This window comes from Falco naumanni, chromosome 1 (assembly GCF_017639655.2).
Source record: "Falco naumanni isolate bFalNau1 chromosome 1, bFalNau1.pat, whole genome shotgun sequence".
NCBI classification, from domain to species: Eukaryota; Metazoa; Chordata; class Aves; order Falconiformes; family Falconidae; genus Falco; species Falco naumanni.
In genome coordinates this window covers 47,199,611-47,220,568 of record NC_054054.1, presented here as the reverse complement: position 1 = coordinate 47,220,568, position 20,958 = coordinate 47,199,611, and the positions used below count along the sequence as shown (strand labels likewise).

The 20,958-nt window shown below is 49.7% G+C and overlaps 1 protein-coding gene across 1 annotated transcript in view; it reads right to left on the bottom strand.

The window, feature by feature from the left end:
* NAT8L (N-acetyltransferase 8 like) overlaps window positions 1–15,716 on the bottom strand; it is a 31,072-nt gene extending 15,356 nt beyond the window's left edge. The window contains exons 1-2 of the mRNA XM_040592360.1: window positions 15,182–15,716; window positions 13,671–13,835 (exon numbers count right to left, since the gene is read on the bottom strand). Of these exons, the coding sequence (XP_040448294.1) occupies window positions 13,671–13,835; window positions 15,182–15,515 (499 nt within the window). The 5' untranslated portion in view covers window positions 15,516–15,716. The remainder of the gene's footprint in view (window positions 1–13,670; window positions 13,836–15,181) is intronic.
* Between the last annotated feature and the right edge of the window lie 5,242 nt (window positions 15,717–20,958).

Here is a 20,958-nt window from a genome sequence, read left to right as displayed (position 1 = left end):
TGCCATGCACTTCTGACATCCAAGTCTACATGGAGGTAGTGACAGAGCTAACGCTTCAGTTTACAGCAAATGCAACTCCTGACCCATCTAAAAAAATGAATAAGTAATTAGCAAACCTCTCTGGAAGCAAACCTTCCAAGTATTCCTCAAGTGCTTTTAACACCACCATGCTTCAAACACTGGAGGTCTGCCTCCAGCAATGGCTCTTAACCTGCAACACACCAACTAGCTCACCCTCTTCTGGAAGAGCAGGGAAGGAAGCGCTCGCCCCACCACACCGGACTGGACCCTGAAACATTTTGCTGTGCTGCAGCAGGGCTGAAGCTGACCCATGAACAGCTTCAGGCACCTCCTGGGGCTTGCACCTTCCCACACCTCCAACCCAACCCTCAACCAACTGACATGGTAGGTGGTGACTCCAATGGTCAGGTACAGTCAGCAGACAGAGGTACCACTGCATTCCCATCCTGCTGTGCTTGTAAAGCCTGGCTGCAGGAGATGCTGAGCCCCTCCTAAGATGGTGTCTGGGGGTCCTCAGCCCTTCACAGGCAACTGGGCCATTGTGACAGCCAGGACTCCCAGGGACACTACTGCAATGGGTGCTCTCTCCTTAAAAATAAACACACGCTTTTTTCCAGCAGGAGAAGCCTGTGAAGGCAACCTACTGCTCTTCAGGCACCATCTCCCTGTGGCCATCCCACTGCAGGCTCCCACTGTAAATTAACACCTTTCTTGCCTGCAGACCTCTTATTTTTCTAGATTTACTGTGAATGTTTAATCCTTGGTGGGTCATATTTACACCTAACTCAGCCAAACTAAGCCCCGGTGTAAGGCTGCTCCGGTGTGTCCCAGCTGTGAATGCCAATGCAAAGGGCTCCCTCCCGCCCACTCCGCTGGAGCCCGGTATGGCAAGGAGGGCAGACACTAGGTCAAGACTTCACTTCTTCTGCCATGTAAGTCACGAAAACAAAAGTCCTCTACAAAGCCTTGGTTTTGCAACCTTCCACCCACCACGCTGCAGATCCCAGCAAAGCCTCCCAAGCAGCGTGAGCCTCCATCACCACGCATCACCTCCATTCTAACTCCCAGCGAATCGGTGGCAATGCTCCGTGTAAAGCCAGAGCACTGCCATGGTGCAGAAAAACACACACCTGGATGCTCACTGTTGTTAAAACCGATCTGCTTCTACACCCCTCTTCCAGTACAGCAAGGCCAATGCACCTTGGGTGTAATTCTACTGAACTCCGGTACTCCAGACTGAAACCAGCACATTTACTTAGTGTGGCAGCATAAGAAAATTCTACATCCATAAATACATGAACATCTGTTGGGCTGGGCACAGACAATGGACCTGTTGTGGATGATGCATTAACAGAAAATGAAAATTACATGTGTACATCTCCACATTTCTAAAATTAAAAAAAAAAAAAAAAAAAGCAACCAACCAACCCTTTGCCACATGTTCAGACTGCCATGCCAGACAAATCAGACCAAAAATAATACCTACAAAAGCCTAATCCTGTTATTCCCAGATCTCCTGTGATGATCATCTATCACCACCTTACACCCCACATCCACACGAGTGGGGTTCCTTTGAGCCCTAGCCTCAACACTAGTCACAAGAGCTGGGGATCTGAAAGAGATTTGCAAAAAAAATCAGTGGAGTAAGCAGGTAATAGGCCCTGTCTCACTCCATCAGGGAGACACGTGGGAAATGAAGGGCAATCTGCTCAGGGCTAGTGAAAGCAGATACCTTTACGCCATGTACCCCCAGCATGTGGCACGCTCATTCACCAACTATCTGCAGGGAAAAGGGATCAGCTTATAAATACGAGCAGTACCAACAGCAACCAGAGCCAGGAGATGCAAATCCACATGAGCCTGTGTCAAAATGCCGTATTTTGAGGATCCATTGGATTTTTCCCACTACAAAGGCAACACCAAATAACACTAAATCTCCATGCAGCAGAAAGAATACAATTAAGAGCAGGTTCACATCTACAACTCCTCCTTCCAATGCACCAGTTTTCCCTAAAACGTCGTAACTCATCTTGCAGGCAGCTGATGACACACACAGAGCAAACTCCAGGTTTACTCCATCACTGCATTTCCTATTTTTGTCACAAGTTTCCTGTAAATACCAAGAGAGCACTTGAATCCGTACTAAAGGATGCCCTTAAGTATAAACTCCCAACAAGATCAAGGGATTTAAACCCATGATTAAGCTGAAGCAAATGCTCCGTCGAATCTTTAAGACAAACTGTCCCAGAGTTCAGTCTCAGTGAACGTGGAGGCCCTGGGGTTCTGTGCTTGGTTGTTTTGGGTGGTTTTTTTGTTTGTTTGTTTTGTGTTGGAGGTTTTTTTTGTGGTTTTGTTGTTGGTTTTTTTTAAGAATTTCAATGAAATCCTCTTTAGCTGAGTTATCCATGAAAAATGTTCCCACTTCTCAAGAAGGCTTGCAGATGCTTTGATCTTTTCAGACTACTGATGACTCTAAAAAAGCTCTGTAAAACCTGATGATGGCTTATTCCCAAATGAAAATCACTGCCCAAGAGGTACAGCTTGATGTTATCCTCTGAACATTTGCAGGTTCTAAAATCACACCAGATGTGTATTTTCGTAGCCATGAAGTGGATCTAATTGACTTTACATGCTGCAAAAGCTTGAAAAGGTGTTTTACAAATGCCCCTTTTAAACAGTTTCAATTATAAAAAAAAATCTCTCATTAGATCCCTTTCCTACAGTAAGTTCCACCCCACCCCCTGCTTGCTTTCCCTCTTTTTTAACAAATTCCACCACTAACAATCTAATTCCAATAAGGAGGACTTTACCAAGATGCTCACTGCTGTTAAGTGGACAGCAGCCGTGTATCTGCCATGCTTTTATTGCTCTGTCTCTAACCATCATCTAAAATTGCTTAGCACTTAGAAATGGCAGGTGCTCCAAACCAGGCTATTTTCAAAAGCTTCTCTTTGCGGTTCTACTATTTAACATTATTTTAAATTGAAAGACTACAGATTTAGGTCTTTCCTGGATTCCCACTAGAAGTGTTACACAGTGTTTCTGATGCTGTTATCTAGTTCCAGGGAGGATGAACAGATTTGGCACCTCCAAAAAAAGAACAAAAAGCCCTGATCTCAGCAAATGAAATGGGTTTTTTGCTGTACTCTGACAGCAGTAATGATTTTATATATCCTATTAAAATGGGAAGAATGGGGTTTATGGGCAAAACCATAGCGGAAAAGATCAATAAGCCATGCCCAGATGCATCTGGGAGCGATGTGGGTCAGATGCTCTAAAGAAGGTGTAAGAAATCCTGTTGCTGGCAGTTCATTTGCCTTTAGGCAAAATGTTCTCTCCCCACCATTTGCCGACACATGGGTTTGTGCACTGACACACTCTGTTTTCAGCACAAGGATATTGTGTCTGCTAAGCTGCTGACTTTTACTTATTTTCTCATCTTTGTTATTCTGAGTATTCTACCAAGAAAAAAAAATTATACTTGCACTCGCCATGCAAAATGTTGGAACAACAAACTAAGAAGGAGAAGAGAGTACTCAGAGAATGAAATTAAGCAAAGGGATATAAATCTACAAGCGTAATGGGAGAAAGGGGAAGATCGGAGAGATACAAAAAGGGATGATGGGTATGGGACCACCTTTCTTGGGAAATGTCAGAAGTGATGAATGAAGCAAGAACCAGACTCGAAAAACTCGAACAAGAGTTCAGCACAGGAATGGACAAGAGAGCCAAGCAGAATTCAAAGGATAAAAAAAAGCAAATATTGCAGTTTGACATAAGACTGGAAAAGTGGGATACAGAACTGCTGTGGCAAGGGACGGAAGATGGGGAAAAAATAATTCAAGGAACCACTGCGGGTTCCCAATAGTAGATGCTATTATCCCATAGCTGTTGAAATGAGTGTTGTATGTGAGGTGCACTGAGGAGCCATTCATGGCCAGACAGCTGGTCTATCACCCCCCATTTCAATTAGCAGCATTAGCACAGAGACCAAGAGCTCCAACTGTAAAAAGCAAATAAACTCGCATCTCAGATGTTGGTTTCCAAGTCAGGATTCAAGCACATTGGCAGGAGAAAGGAGGAGCAGCTTGTACAGTGGTGATCAAGGATAAATCTAGGCAAGTGGCTTATTAAAAATGCAGTTTTTGTCAATTCAAAACAATTTACACATTTGTCCTGAATTCACCAAAGATCTTCAGCTGGAAAAGAAAGTGCAGAGGAAAGCCAGGCTGGCACCAATCCTGCACACAGCTCATCCCCCCCGCGCGGCTGGCCGAGACACCTGCGCACAGCTCGGCCCTCCCCGGGATTGCAGGGGACGTCCTGGCTACTGGGGCTTCAGGGATGGTCTCCCTCAACACCACCTCTTCAACAACTACACCTGTATGTATGCATAGTATAAAATGCCTAAACACGTCATTTAAACAGGGCCTGGGATCCAGGCAATCCCACTGCTAGGTTTGCAGTATATCCCAGTATAGATTTAAGAGTCCCATCCAAAGAACAGAGGGATCTGCCTGGGAGGTAACTAACATTAACTCTATCATGGCTCTACCATAATCTGCATTTTTTAAATATAGTATACTTGGGTATGACCTTTGCTTCTTCAGGACACCTGTAACAGAACCAACAATTCCATTCCAGGCTGAAAAAAGTATTACATTCACCAGTAAACATCGATTTTTTTGCTTCTTCATAGTGAAAACACAGAGAGGGAGTAGTAAATCAGCTTAATTCTGATCTAAACTATTCTCCCTTTTATTTTCCAGTTCCTGAACTGAAAAATCATTTTCTCATAAAAGCTCTGGGTTTTGAGTTTTGCCACTTGGATAATTCCTAGAAGCAGCACATGAATTTTAAGTGACTTGCAAGTTACCATTTCAAGCAGCGTGCTCTAACCTGCCACTACTGCCTTGTATTTTTCTATTGGCGCTTACAATGTTGCAAATCCAATTTTAAATAGCAGTATCTCATGTAGCCACTTAAAAATACACCTGTAAAACATGTTTCCTGTTACCTACTTTGAAAAGCCTCCTTTCACTCACAGCATCCCCATTTTAAAGCAGAATCCCAGCCTGACACTAAACTGTGGGAGTCCCAGGTCTAAACTTTAGAGTTATACTGCAAGAAATAAAATTTTCAATTCTTGAAAGAAACAGTCATCAAACAGTTATAGAAGACAATAAATGATACCGTATATGCTTTCATAAATAGTTAATTGATTGCTGGGGTCTAACGGGTCAATAGATGACTTGAAAGAATGGCTCCAAGCCATCTGTAACAGATACCACGGCTTGTACCTGGCTCTAACCAGACCTCTACGAACTAATTTTTGATGCACCCTTAATAAACGGCATGAGGCTTCTTGGTGCTTCCACTTAGCCTCTAGCAAAAAAAAACAAACAAAAAAAAAAACCCACCCAAAAAAAACCCAAAAAACCCCAAAAAACCAAAACCAACCAAATAAAATAAAAAAAGCCAAAGCCCAAAACCTTATTATTTGGTTACAACTAATAGATGTGTAAACAGAAACTAGGTAAGACACACTGCTGTCCTTGGATTCCCTTTAAGATTGCTTTCATTAGCCACCTACCAGGAAAAAGAAACAATTTCTCAGCTTCCTGCGGGGGGTGGGGGAGGGCTGAATAAAAGGAAAAAAAAAATATCTAGAAACACACTTTGAAGCTCCCTGTTCCGCTGATGTAGAAAGCAACAAAAAAGGCTCATACATCCGTCGGCTTCTCGCAGAACCAGATACTGGCAGTACACTGAGAAGTCTCTCTTTTTGCTTTAGACTGGAAGGATGTAGCATCAAACGTTGACTATTTGTAGCAGATCCTCAGCATAACATTATCAAAAAGCAAGTGTGCACTCTGCAATACGCTGGCAAACAACGCTGCGAGCTCCTGGAGCCCGCAGCAGGCTCACGGCTGCCCTGAGCCCCACCAGCCATTCCCAGCCCGGGAAATTAAATATAACCTCCCTGAATAAAGATTTAAGCCTACAGAAGGAATTTCAGAAATCCGTTCTGAAATTTGAAGACATTTTGAATGGTTAGTCTTCCCAAAAATCAGGCCATGCATTTAAGCTTTTACATAAAACCTGCTTTTTCAATATATTTAGAGGTCTTAAGATACAGCGCAATGCCTCACGGTAATTTCTAAAGTATGCGGGCCCCTGGTTGTGCACACTGGAAGGAACCAACCTGACCACAGACACTCTTGGATAATCCCAAGAGGCTGGATATGACGCTAAATATAATGAATAAATATAACAATGTGCTTGGGAATAACACTTTTCAGTTCACCATGTTCCTACATCCAAAATTCAGTGTCAAGAGGGGCTCAAAGCTTTGTACTTCTAAAACCCTTGCCACTAGTTAGATACCCGACACAGAGCCTAAATTTAGGCTATTATGAAAATCTTAACCTGAAACAGACTTTTGGGTAATTGTTTTAAATCTTGGCCATTGCTAAGAAAGTAAGAGAAGGCAGAAGAGCCACTGAAAACTCTTCATAAGGGTCACCAATTTGCGTTTAAACTTTTGGAGAGAATTCTGTAGTCCTGTTCAGGTTTATTCACTAAGATAAGTTGTGAGAAATTGCATGCAACCACGCCACAAAATATTCAACACCAGAGAAAACATTAAGAAAAATTACTCAAAGCCAGAAAAAAACCCAGAACACCTCTGACATTCCTGCCCCCTTCATGTTCTTAAGTCCCAGCACAACTTATGGTTGCTGGTCTTGAGAAGTTAACTGTGCCTAAAAAACTAATATTCAATTTACACAATTTATTACTTCTTGTATTGAAGAATAATGAACAGCACTTGCATGTACCAGGGTTTTTAAGTATCTGCAGGCAGAGCTTACATTCAGAAGCATCACATCTACCCAGTCATGGCTACAGCTCAAATACTGCTGCATGAATGGATGGTCATGTCAATAAGGGACTACCTTGACAAAGAATTTTTGAATGCATGGAGGAGAAAAGAAAGGGGGGGGGCAAAAAAAAAAAAAGGTTATATACTGCTCTGCAAAATTTACTATAAAATCTATTTTCATCTAATTTTGCCATGGGATCGTGCCAAAGCTCGTGGATCTGAAGGGAAAGCTATTTTTGTCTTACAGATATGCACATTGAGGAATGGGTTTGTGCATATGTTCCTACTCCAGTGATAAATAAACAGGAGGGAGGCAGGGCTGCAGCGGCTTGCCCGTGAACGTGCTTATGCCATTTGCACGGGTGACACAGCCCTGGATCCTAGTAGGACAGCCTGCTCTGCTCATCAGAACTTCAGTTTTCCTGTGTGCCAGCCCTTGGCCGACAGCATTGCTCTTCTACTCTGCACTACCTGAATGCCCCAAAAGCACAAAAAAAAAGTCTGAATAATAAAGATTTTGTGGGGTAGAAAACCCTGCAGGCCCTCAGGTGGGCTGAGCAAAGCTGGCCCTTGTGGCTCAGCACCGCGAGGGACCTCAGCTGTGTCACCTCCGGATCTACCCGGTGCTTATCAGCAAGGCTGCAGGTCGGGCTGGGGCACACAGAGCTGCCTTCAGCCCACCCTTGCTGCCAACACTGGGGAAAGCCCTCAGTCAGCTCCGGGAACGTGGGCTGGAGGTTTAGAGCTCCGGTGCAAGCTGGTGCTGGCCCTGGCACTTGCTCACTGTGCCCATACTATGTGCTTCCAGGATGGACCTGCCTCCAGATGCAAAAACCAAGGCTCCTCCACAGCAAAACAAGGCAGGCACGCATGATGGAGTGCAAGCCATAGCAGAAGGCGAGGGGGGGCGGTTGGGAGAGGCAAACTAACTTTAAAGACATTTTACAAATAAACCCAAAATATTTCAGTCCATTACTAATGCTGGACAAAGCACACCCCTAACACTTGGAAACATTTTGCTTCCCAACAAACTTGGCACTAGAGATGAGAAATGCCAAACCCAGCAGTTCCAGTGCTGTTAAGCTGCAGAAACCCAAAAGCAACAATGGGAATTGCTAAACACCAGCATCCCCAACAGTCTCCCTCGCAGGAGCCCAGCCTCAGAAATGCTTTCAGACATAATATTTCCCCCTATAAAATACATCAAAAGTCTCTAATCCTAACCTTGTAGGATCTCCCTGATATGGAGATCAAATCCCTTGAAGCACCCTCATTGAATTGCAGAGATGCCAGCACATGGAAGGGCTCAGGGGACAGACCCTCCACTGCCTGAGGACCAGACCTGACCTCAGTTCCCAGCAGCGGTGGGAGCAGAACTGGGAAACACCAAGGTGGAGATAAGGACACAGCCTCTCCCCTGGGTTTTCCAGGCCCACTCCACTGGACTGCCCTATGCGGTGCGTGAGCAGAGGCACATGCCGAAATCCCAATACACGACAGCTAGCTCAGGGGTTTGGCAGATACATGAGGTCAGGGCACTCCATAAGCCAGCAAGAAATGCTGAAGATAGGGATGCTTCAGATTCCAGCTGCCTCTTGGGCACTTTGAGTGGGGCAGGGCTCTCCGAAAACACATTCCTCCACTGGGAAGCAGCAGCCCTGAACCCTCTCCCAGCATCAGGTAACTAAGCCCTTTCTTTGCAAAGCAAGGGCTGCTCTATTCTTTCCAAACAATGTTATCATTTGGCAGCGGTGCTCCTGCTTATCTGGCAGCTTGAGCATTACCCAGAATGTGGAAGAGCTGGGCTCCTCTGCCCAGGGGCTCCGTGGTGGGGGGAGACACTCTCCACCTCACCCCGGCCCCCACCCCCACTGCCTTGGCTTGCAAAGGGTCTGGGCATGGCAGGGCAACCACAGCTCCCAGGCTGAGGACCTCCTCCCAAGATTTTCCCTGCACCCCAAATTCACTGCTGCTCACCCCACACAGCCCCCCGGGGCTTAGCACCAGCTGAGCAGGGTTAGCAGGAGCCACACAACTCGCATCCAGCTGCTCACCTCTTTGCAAGCACCTAGGTTCAGCTCCTCTGGTGACAGCTCTGATGCCAGAGGGACAAAACTCCCTGCGAATGGGCCCAATCCAAGAGCACAACTAAAATACCAGCTTGTTACCCAGACAAACATCTCACTGAAGGTGGTGAACACCTCGCAAGAAACAAGCGGCAAACAGGATCTCACCTCCTTACAACCCAGCTCTGGCCCCACCTCAGCTGGTGCCCTTCTGGCAGAAGGACATGACCCCAAAACCTCTGGCAAGAAGGGCAGGACATTCCTCCTTTGGGCTCAGCTGAGGAATGTGGCACCCAAGAGCAGCAGGAACTGAACCCTGATGAGCCACTCCCCCCACAGCCCCTCTGCCGTCGGGCCCTGTCCCCCAGCAAGCTGGAATATCACCGCAGGCTTTACATCTGCACCCTCACGCACCAGGGGACAAAGGGCAGCAGGACACGGAGGCTCTGCTCCCCCCTGGGCTGAGGCAGGAGAGCAGAGGCCCGCGTCCCCTCCCAGCACGAGGCAAGCAGGGACACCCACCCGCCCAAGGAGCCAGAGCTGCAGACACACAGCTGCTGCTGAAAACAGGTTAATGCGACCCGACACCTCCTGCAGCAACCACTTCAGCTTCGCCTGCTGCATTACGCAAGGCAGATGCCCTCAAGACTCCAGCACATCCTACAGCAGCAGCTCTCTGGGTTGCCTGTCCGTGCTGTCTGTCCCGTGCTGTCTGTCCCGCCCTGCGGCACTGGCCATCGCAATGCAGCCAGCCACCTCGTCACTGGTGTCCCAAACCACTGGCAAATGCCAGCTCCCACTACCACCAGGTCTTTGCACCACCACAACACGTACACACGCCCCTCAGCAGACACTGCCAGGACAGCCAGCAGCAGGAGATAACACTTTAAACCACTGCAGAACGACACACTAGCTTGTCAGCCAAAGCCCTGGCTCCGCTCGTTTTGGAGAGCAGCAGTTTTGCACCAGAGGCAAGGAGTCCTGGTTTCCATCAGCTCTCCAGCGGAGACCCCAGCCTCGCAAGAATCTCTCTAACACACCACTGCAAGAAGCATACAACACAACCAACTGGGACAGAAGCTTGAAGAGACACTGTAAAACTGATTAGTTGTCAAAATCATCAGACTATAAAAGAAGCTCCAACTGTGCTCCTCTTATTTGCATAGATAAATGCAAGAGGCAGGGCTCTATTTAAAAATAATTTCCTAATTTCCTCTTTTTTTTTTTGTTTTTGTTGTTTTGTTTACTAAAGCCTAAGTTACTCTGGTTGACAATTAAGCCCATTATCCAAGTCCTTTCTTTTCCACCACCCCAGTGCCTTTTTTCATAGCTATGAAGAAGACAGAAGAATTAAAAGAAGAAAGAAGAATACAAAAGAGAAAAATAAAAAGGAAAATTCCAGTAAGCGCTATTTTAAAATGAAAAATGCAAGTTTACAAAGAGCTCAGGAAGGTGTTTGAAGCATTCAAACTTCTGTTTTAAGACCCCAGCACAGGCCTCAACACAATTCCTTTGAAATCAACAGCAATTTCAAGCCACCCCACTGCGCACAAGCTCGAAGTTAAGTGCTGGCCCAAATGTTCTGCCAGATCCTTGATGTAAGTGTAGGAGGGCAAGAGAAAACAAAGTTAAATTTTGGCTAGTATGCTTCTGCAAAATCACTGTCAGCACATATTTTTCAGTTCATAGAAAACCCAGCAGAGGAAATTTAAAAGAATAACTAACTTGGAGGCGAATGGTTCAGAAAAATTGCAGAAGAAAAAACGTAATACGATGTAACTCATGGGATTGTTCAACACTAATCATTAAGCTGGGTGCTTACAGTATCCCATTGCAAACCAGGTCCTTTTGGTTTGGTTTTAAAATTAAACCACAGTTTTTTGCGGATGCTTTGGCAAAACCACTGGGAATGACTTGTTTTAATGGTTAAAATATTCCCTCACTGTAGATGCCTGTCTTACTGGAGGCTATTTGCCTTAGAGGTTCTGTACTACGGTACCCCAACCATGGGTACCACAAGGAGCCCACTGCAAAGGACAGGCTTTTCATGCCTGGGTATCATGGATGCCAACAGCAAAACCTCAGCAACGCCACAACCAACATCATGATCTGAGACCTTAAGACCTCATCCCAGTTCCACCTGTGCGTTTGTCACCCTAAGAAAACAAGAAATGCTCCCTTCCTCTATTTTCCATGTTGGAAAACAAATATTCAAGCAGGTAAACAAAAATTCTCCAAAGAAGGAGCAAGAAGTTGCCTGGTTGTACTCCCAAACAAAGCCAGGCCAACCTGCAGCAACATCAGGTTGGGGTTTATTAACTCGTCTAGTCAAGGTCTGACCATCTCCAGCCTCCCTGGGCCCCTGTTCCCTCAATCCGATTACCCTCACTACAACCGTTTCTTCTCTAACACCTCATTGAGAAAGCTCTCACTATTATCTCAGCTGGAGCAATACGCAGGACAAGCCCTTCTCCTTCCCACCGCAATCATTTCAGCCTGTGTGCTAATTTGCAAACTAGCCAAAAAAAAAAAAAAAAAAAAAAAAAAGACAAACTTGGGGCTGGAATTTGTTTTATTGTCATTTTTCTGTCCTTCGGGCAGGATGGGCAGCGCCGACGTGGCACATCACTGACATCACTGCCTTTTTCTGTATGTCCGGTCAGGCAACGCAGCTCAGACAGCCAGCCCTCAAAGCACACAAAACTCCAGGCTTTTCCAAGATGAACAGTATAAATACTGTTATCTTACAGGGAAGAAATTTGGCAACTGTATTTTGGAGGGAAATGGGAGCAAAACACTGGATTCATGCCTCGTGCGCAGCTACACCAAATAGCACCACGCAGCTTCATGGCACATGGACAGGCATCACTGCTGGTGCCAGTCCTGACCCACGAATGTCCTTCTCCTCCCCAGTCCCCAAAGCCTCTTTGGTCTTTACCTAATTACAACTCCAGCCAACTTGCTTAACACCACTATCATCAAGAACCTTTAACAAGCACTGATGATCCCATAAATCTGCTTTTTATGGCATGGCAGAAGCCTAATTACACATGATTAAATTCTGTCAAAAATTAAAGCCCACACACTTGCTCTAAAATTGAAATCAGCCTTCTTAGGTACCAAATAAAAGCAATGCTAATGTTTCAAAGACATATTGGCAACACAGCTGAACCAGAGTACATTACTGACCCTAAACAAATCGAGGGCATTACTTTTCCTTTGAGTCCCTTTCCTTTATTTTCTATATATGTTTGTATTACGAATACAGGTGCTCTGATCTGTGCCCCGAATTGTGACAAGTCCCAAGCACTAATGAGCGATGCAGCTCAAACACCTATTAACTCCACATTACCTGTTCTTACTCTATTGGAGTCCCCTGCTACTTTCTCCACCATAACACACTATTGTACCTCACTACAGAGCTTCAGAAATGTTTTTCTACAAGCCCTTTTATTTTTGTGACACCACCTTTAATTGAGCTTTTTTAATACAAGTCACACGTCACTTAATTTTTACAAAAACAATCACTGTAAATGAAACACACCCTGCATGTAAGATGGGACAAGATCTGTACAAGATCTGCATTATGATCGGAAATGAAATCTAAACCAAGCACATCTAAGATATTTGGGGATTTTCATTAAAGCATCATTTTAGCAAAATGTAAGTTGCACATTAGAAGCAAAGGAAAGTTTGTGGCTATAGTACTGCCTATGAGTCTCTAAAAGTGCCCAGGAAGAGGTTTGTCACACCTGGGGAACAGCAATGATACAGCGAAAACACAGTCATAAGGAAAAACAACAGAGCAGGTACCCCAAGAAGGCGGAACTAAGGTGGGATGCTGGCACTGCCTTGCTCCCCCAGCTCACCACTAGTACTATGCGACCACCAAAAGCAAACCTCAACCCCCAAGTGACTGCCCAGACATGCCCTTGCTCTGGTCCTCAACATGGATGTGTGCCTACAGAAAGGAAAATGGCACCTCACAAGTTCTAAAGGGACTTTTTTTTTTTTTTAAGTAATTTTTTACAGCTTAACAAGCAAATATTAGATACCATATTTTTAATTACATGCATATACATAACAAATGAATTAATGCACATTATGTCAAACCCAGGCAGCATCCCTTTACATACCTGATCTGTGCCTCTTCCAAAACACTTGCATTAAGGAATGTTCTTCTTGAATAATACGGGAAAATGGGTGTAATTACTAAAAGGGGCTCCCCCATGCATTTGGGCTGAAAGGCCTTTCATCTCCCCCTCCTCCCGCTCCCAGAGCTAATATGAAGCTCAAGGAGCAAAGAAATGCTGAGCTCAAGAAGCAAGGGCTGGGGTGGACCTAGCCTGCAGTAACCCACATCACCCCGCCTGTGTCCCCAGCACCCACATCCCGGTCCCCAGGCTGGCTGCGGGGCCCAGGAGCGCTGCGCTCAGGGGGCAGAGGGAGGCTGTCCTGGGTGACTAGACATCTTGGGGTGGGGGGTGGAAGGAAAAAAAAACCCACAAAAAAAAAAAAAACAAAACACCAAAACAAACCCAGAGACGGCTTTGTGCCTGGTGCGGCTAAAGAGCTGCATTCTGGTGACTTTTGAGCTTGCTCAGTGCTGCTGACAGGAGGAAAAGGCGCCAGAGGCAGGGAGCAGCCATGTTCCCCAAGCAGGGCCGGGGGAAGGCTCCCTCCGGGGGATTCATACTCACCTGGCGGTTTCATGTAATATTGCTCAATATCGGACATGTCCGTATGCAGCGCACAATCGAGATAGTGGAGGATAACTTTTCTACTGAAGTAGTACCTCATGCCCATCAGAAAGATGGGCAAACAGCAGGTCAGCAGGAAGGACTTGGTCACAACAAAGCATATTACTATGGAGATAAGGAAGAGAAATAAACGATACCTGTCAGAAAAGAGAATTTAGTGTTGATTTCGGAATACAAACTCATTACTAAAAAAAGAAAAATTAAAACGAAAAAACAAACAACAAACAAGCACAGACAAAATATACATTTGCAGTACACACACAATTCATGCTCTCAAGATTATTGCATTAAGTGACGCCGCATCATGCCAAGATAACCCCTGAGAAGTTTATGGGGTGCCTGGAGAGAGCCTGGGGGGGGAGGGGGCGGGGGCCGCCATGCCATAGGGCTGGCGGGGACACCCCGGGTCCCCTTTGCTCCGGACGGTGAGGCCGAAGGTGGCCGGGGCGGAAGAGCCTCCGCAGCCATGTGTTTGTCACTGCGGCATCACTTGCCATCGTGATGCCGGGGGGGGGGCTGCCAAAGGCCTGGGGGGCTTCTGCGGATGCCCCCGAGACTCCCACCGGCCACCACCACGGCCCCTGCTTCTCATAGCTGCCGGCAGCGACCCCCTGCGCCCCAACCGCCTGCTGGGGGGTCCCTCAACAGCACAGGGCCACGTGCTGTCCCCCCGGCTGGGACACGGGGTGCAACCTGCCTGCAGCCATCAAGGGCACGGGAGAGCAGCCCAAAGCTTGCTCGGGGCTGGGGGCACGGCTGCGAATGTGTGTGCGTCCGGGGGGGGACGGGAGGGGGGACGGAGGGACGGACGCGTTATTAATAATTATTTGCACGGGGAGGGGGCACCTTGCAGGCGCTATTTCGGGCGCGCCGCTCTGGGAGGGGAGCGCCCCGCTCGGCCCTGCTGCAGGGGTTACCCCCTCCCCACGCCGGGGCGGGGGGCGCTCTGCTGGCGGGCCCGGTCGTCTCCAGGCAACGCCGGCACGCGGCGCCCCCCCCCCCCCTCCGCGCCCGGCTGCGCGGGGGCGGTGCAGTGCGCCGTGCAAAAGCGCGCACCGGTCCCTTTTACCGCACCCCCCGCGCACCCTCCCCAGGCCTGGAATAACTAGAAGGGCGACTCTACCTTCACCCTCGCGCAACTTACGCGGCGAGGCCCCCCTCCACACCCTTAAAACCCGCGCAGGGTCGCGCATCCCCCAGCGGCACAAGTCCCCCCCCCCCCCCCCCCCCCAGCCCCCGCCGCAGCGCTGCGGCTCCGCGGCCGCCCCTCACCGCGCGATGCTGCGGCGCTCCCCGGCCGCACCGCACCGCACCGCCGCAGCGCGCCCGGGCCGGCGGGTCCCCGGCTCCTCCCGCCTCTCCGACCATTTTGTGAAGACCCGGGGGGGCGAGGAGAGGGGGGGATGAAAAAAAACCGCGACCCCCTCCCCCAAAAGGGAGCAGATACTCACCCGCCAGCAGCCCGTAGAGCAGCTGAGTGAGGGGCTGCTGCTTCAGCCCCCTGAACGCCGTGTTGGGGATCCGCTCCATGATACCCTCGTAAAATATGCGGCGCACCACCTCCTGCTCGGAGGGGTGGAATTCGCGGATATAGACATTGTCGCGGCGGGGGTCCTCTTTTGGGGAGCTGAGGGGAGGCGGGGGGGAGGAAGGGGAGCCCGCCAAAGAGGGCCACATCTGGGAGGAAGAAACAATGATCGTGTCTTTTTTGGATCCCGGGATTGATTCATGATCTTCCGCCACAATCTTGGTCTCACAAACCATCTTGGGAGACAGACAATGCATGCAAACCGGCCGCGGGGAGGGGGCGGAGGAGAAAAACGGGATGGGGGGGTAGGTTGAAAAAAATAGAAATAAAAAAAAAAAAAAGAAAAGGGGAGGGGGAAGGAGCGGGGCGCGGAGCAGGGACGGAAACCCGCCAGGCAGCAGTGGCGGCGGCTGCGCGGGGCGCGGAACGGCGCGGCCGGGCGGGACGGGAGAAAGGAACTCCGCTGCATTTTGGAGAGGCATTTATAGGGCGGGGGGGGGCCGCGGGTCCCTGGGGTCCTAGCGCCCCCCGCATTGGCTGCGCGGGGTCGCCATGTGATCGAGGGGGGGGGGGCGGGACGCCTTCCCCCCCGCCCCCCCCTTCCCATCCCCTTCACCGCCCCTTGCAAATTACTACGGCGCGTCCCTGCGCGGGGGGGCGGCGGCTTCCTCCCGGGGGCTCGCACATCTCTACCCGCATACACCGGTGCATGGGGGGTGCGTGTCTGTCTGTCTGTCTTTATTTATTTATTTATAGCGCCAGCACCACGCGCTCAGCGGCTTTCTGGAACAGTCGCTGCGGGACGCGGGACCGCGGAGCCGCGGGTGGGGGGGCCCCGGCGTCGCTCGCCCCGGCACCACACCGCGTCCCGGCGGGCTGCGGCGGGGCTGCTCCGGGGGCTGCTCTGTGGTGAGTCATTCACCGCGGCGGCCCGTCCCTGCGCAGCTCCTGCGCGGGGCGCGGATGGACGCGCCGGCCCTGCCACCCTGCGCGGTAGCACTCTGGGGGGGGGAGGCACTCCCGAGCCCAAATAAACCCCCCTCCCCATATCTCCCCCCCCGCCCCCGGTCGGTAACTTTCTTTCCCTAGCCACGCCGCTGCGCGGTAGGGCGAGCGCGGCCAGCCCCGCAGCCTCCGCGCCTCTCCGCCAGGCGGAGAGAAGAGGAGGGGTGGGGGAAGCAGGATGCGCAGGGAGAAGGACGGGCTCCTCCTCTTCGCAGGACCCGAAAAGCTTCGGCCTCTCCCGGTTGGAACCGGCCGGCATCTGCCCGAGGCATGCGCCGTGCATGGCCGGTGCGGGGACGGGGTGGAGGCGGAGGGATGCTGGGCGGCGAGCCCGACCCCCGCTTCCCGGCGACGGCCCCGCGCCTTGAGGGGTGCATCCCCCTGCCAGGTGACGCCCGTGCAGCCGCCCCTGCGGCGTGCGGCTGTGTCACCCCCACAAGCCTCACCTGTGCACCACCCACACACACACACACACACCACCCCCCCCGCAAGCTTCAGCTGTGCCTCCGACTGCAAGGTGCACCTGTGCACCCCCATGAAAGTTTCCTCTGTGTCTCTTCCTCCTGTGAGGTGCACGCATCCCCCACACACCCCCTGAGGAGGCATCCAGGCCTCTTTTGAGTTACATCCCTGCAACCCCCTGCGAGGTGCACGTGCCCCTGTGAGGTGCACCCCAGCACCCCCCCCCCGACAAGCTTCATCCCCCCAGGAGGTGCTCCCATCCGTCGGTGAGCCCAGCCATGCCACTGGCACCTTGCAGGGTTTGCTGTCCCAGGAGCTTGTGGGGTATATTTCGGTCCTTGGGAGGATGCGCAGTGATGCCAAAGCTCGATTTCACTGGGGTTTCATTGCTTCACTTTTCTACTAAAAATTGTTCAGGAGTAAGAGATGGGAGAGGGGGATTAGGTAAGGCGTTGGACACCTTCCCACCCGGAGCAGTGCTGCCAGCACCCTGCAGGCTCGCGCTGCATCAGGCATCCCTGGTGAGAAGCTCCTCCTGGAGTGGCTATGGGACCTGGTCGTGGTCAAGCGCTGCAGCGTTGCTGGCCTGCTCGGCGGGGCAGGCACGCACGGCCCCACTAGCAGCAGGCTCGAGCGCCCGCGGAGTGCCCATTTCTAACGAGCATCATCTGCAACGGCAGCCAGAGCATCTCCCAGCTCGCACAGCCTGCGACTGCCTGAACTGGAGATTAGGCGCTAGTTCAGATTAGAACTGAATGTAGGATTATAAGAGACAGCCACGGTGCAGGTACGGTGGTGGCCTTGCTGCTCCATGGATGGGTTGGCCAAAAGAACATCTCCTGCTCTAGAGCAGAGCCTCCTGCGGGAAGATTTCCCCGATGAGGCATACGGCATCCCCGTGTCCCCCTGTCATGTCTTGCCTTGGCAAGGATCAATTGGGTTCCTGCACTGGGGAGGTACCTGGCAGCCCCGTATTCACCAACGCAAAGGCAAAACGTCTGTGGATGGGGGAAAGGGGGAGAAAAAAAAAATCAGGGCAGTGTTTGCCTTTGAATTCTGAAAGCTTCAGGCCAAAGATAGGAGGTTGCTGTTTCAAAAATAAAATAATTCTTAGTTTCCATATGCCTGTGTTAAGCAGGCATTTATTTTTATTTGATCCTTTCCAGTTAGTTGCGTTGATTATTTATGAAATAACTACAGTAATAAAATCAACCCATTCCTTAAAAAAAACCCCACAACAACCCACTGCAGTTACATAACAGCCAAGGGAGCTCCCGATTCTAGTCCCAGGCTATGGACCTGAGTATTTGCAGATGAGTTATCTTTAGAAGGGCGCTAAATACTTGTTTACTGTTTATGCTGCCACATTTGAGCATCTCATGAACAGTAATTAATATCCCCTGTTCCCCTGAGAAAAGGGGTACCATCATCCTCCGCCACAGTGAGGGAACTGAGGCACAGAGGGATGCAGTGATTTATGCACTATCATGCAGTAACTCGAAGAAGACACAGGCACCAGACCAGATTTTCTAAGTCCTTCCTCACCGTCTGAATGCCAGACTGCCTTTCTTGTTACAAAGCCAGGATTTCAGCTTTCCCTGTAAACGGGGGCAAGGGGGTGGCTCTGGGGCTGGTGTGCAGCAGGGAGGAGGGATGGGGAAGGAGCAAGCAGCTGTGACTGACCGAGCCAAATGTCAGTGAAAATCAAAGCCCTTGCTGAAATCAATTGCAAAAGCCAGTCAGGTTCGCAGACGGCAGATTTGGGCCCCTGGAATAAAAAGGATATTGTTAACAGCAGCTTGCTGGCAAGGCAACTGCTCTGTCAGGAGCTTACAGTCTTTAAGAACACAGTTGTCATCCCAAGTCACTGAGGATTTTGCTCTTGGGTTTACTCTCGCTCCTCCACGACCTGAGGGAAAATCTCCCACATGCCATGACCGACCGCTGAACCTCATGGATAAACTAATTTAATTAAGATGGACAGTTTAGAGTTTGAATGTCATGCCAGTGCTCTCCGCAGCTCTCACTGCTCAGTAAAGAAGGAGCTTGTATAGATGTTCGATCCTTTGGTATGGCTGGGAAAAAGTCCTGGGATAACCAGGGCAGATTGTGTGGCTCTGGGGGCTGAAGGTATTTGAGTATTTCAATAAGAAACTTGCTTTGCCTTCAGCAGGTCTGCCTTAGGCTGACTTTGCTTTGGATTAGCACATCAAACCAGTAAGCCTCGGAAATGTCAGTATTTTATCCTTCCCAAAACTGCAACTGTCATCTGGGACTGGGGGGAGTCACTCCCCTGTACGGGTCATAGGACGCACCCAGCAAATGTACAACAGAATTACTGCTACCCCTGCTGGGGAGCTCCCACGCCGCTCTCGGTCAGCAATTTCAGGTTTTCTGTCCAACCCTGGGCTTTGAATGACTTGAAGCTTCCAACTAATTCTGCTGTAACTCCTGAAGCAATGAGTTCAGTGTGATTGCAAATGAAAGCAAAGATTTTGGGATGAGCAGTTACTCCTGCAGAGCATCTGTACTTAAGGAGTAGGGAACACCAAGGCAGGTCCCCTGTAAGCACCCTTGACCCACTGCTCAGTATCTGCTGGGCAAGGAGAGGGGTGCTGCCGGGTCTGCCTGTCTTCTGCAAAAGCTACAAGCGGACACAATCCTTTGCTCATCAGGGTGTGTATCAATCAACCTGAGCAATAACTGTTTGACAGCAGAAGCTGCCCCAGGTTATATTAATGCAGCGATTACGGAACGGTTTATCCCAGCAGGACGAGGCTGGCTGGCATGGGCGGTTCCCACCCTGTCCTTGCAATGTCTCCATCAGCAAGCAAGCAAGGAAGGTATCTGGGTTTAAAGCTCTTCTCAACTACCTCCAGGTTCTCCTCCAGCCTGGACCTTGCTCATTTCAACTGGTTTTTCCATGCTTGACCTGAGATGCCCGGAGCGGGCTGAGCTCCCCCAGCCCCCACCCGCTGTTCCGCCACAGCAGCCTCCCACCCTCCTGTTTTGCTGGGCTGGAAAAAAAGTGAAAGCTGCTCTGTTGACTGCAGATGTGCATGTGAATGGGAGACATTTGCCTAATAAATATCTTCCTAAAGGGGGATTAATCAGCATCCCAGGATTTGCTCTCACTGCACTCGCTCTGACTGCAGCAGCCCTGCAGCAGCTTCTCTTAGGGCCATTTATTTCCCGCTGAGAGCATGTTGCTGCCCCCTTTCCTGACATACAGACCCCCGAGGCCGAGGATTCACAAATCTTCCTCAGGAGCCGTCACTGGCAGCGGCGCCCACGCCAGGGTGAGCAGCTGGCAGTAACCGTGCATGCATCCCAGTTTCCCCAGTCCTGCTGCTCACCATGACCCATTGCAGCGGCCATAGAGGCACCCTCCTTCCCTGGCTGGCTGGGTGCCATGAATAATAAGTCACTACAAAACCCGACGTTCTGAATTATTTCTGACTTGTAAAATTCCGTGCATTGGTAACTAGGGGCCAGAGGTGGAATCCACGGACAGACATAGACCTCTGTCAGCTGGACCTTGGCATCAGAGCTGGCTGCCCTCTGCTCCGGGCATGGCGAAGGGGGAAAACAAGCCTCTGCGGAGGCATGGAGCCTCCTGACCCAACGTGGACCTCTAAAATAGGTGGGATGAATCATGTGCTAAAAGTGGTTGGGTTTGTCTATAAAGGGAGTGAGTGCAGGGTGATTGGCTTGGCTGTGGAAGTCTCCTTGGGAGTTATCTAAAGATGACTCTCTTCCTACAGCTTTTTGGGGTTGAAAGAGTTTTGTGGGTTGTGAATGAAACACAAATGTTTCCCAAACAGTGTGCATACCCACAGCTGTCTTTATCCTCTTCCAAACGGGGATTTTGGAACTTGCATGTACATTTAATGTACAGTAACATCGATGGTGAAGAAACCCCACTCTAGATCACAGCAATATTGAAATCTGAGCTATGCAGCAGTTATTCAGAGATTTATTTAGAGCCTCTCAGTGCAATTGTGAGGTATACTTTCAAACAAGGAGAGGTTCTGTAGAGATTTAAAGCATCTTCAGTTAAGGAGTAGTATTTCCTGACACAGGGTGTGAAGGCTTGCAGAGACAACATGTCTTTCCTCCTGGTAGTATTGTTGCTGCAAGCTTAGATTAAAAAAAAAATACTGAATTATTTTTTTTTGCCAGATTTTACCAGAGAGTTTTATTAGCTACAATTAGCTGTAGGGGACAGCGCTG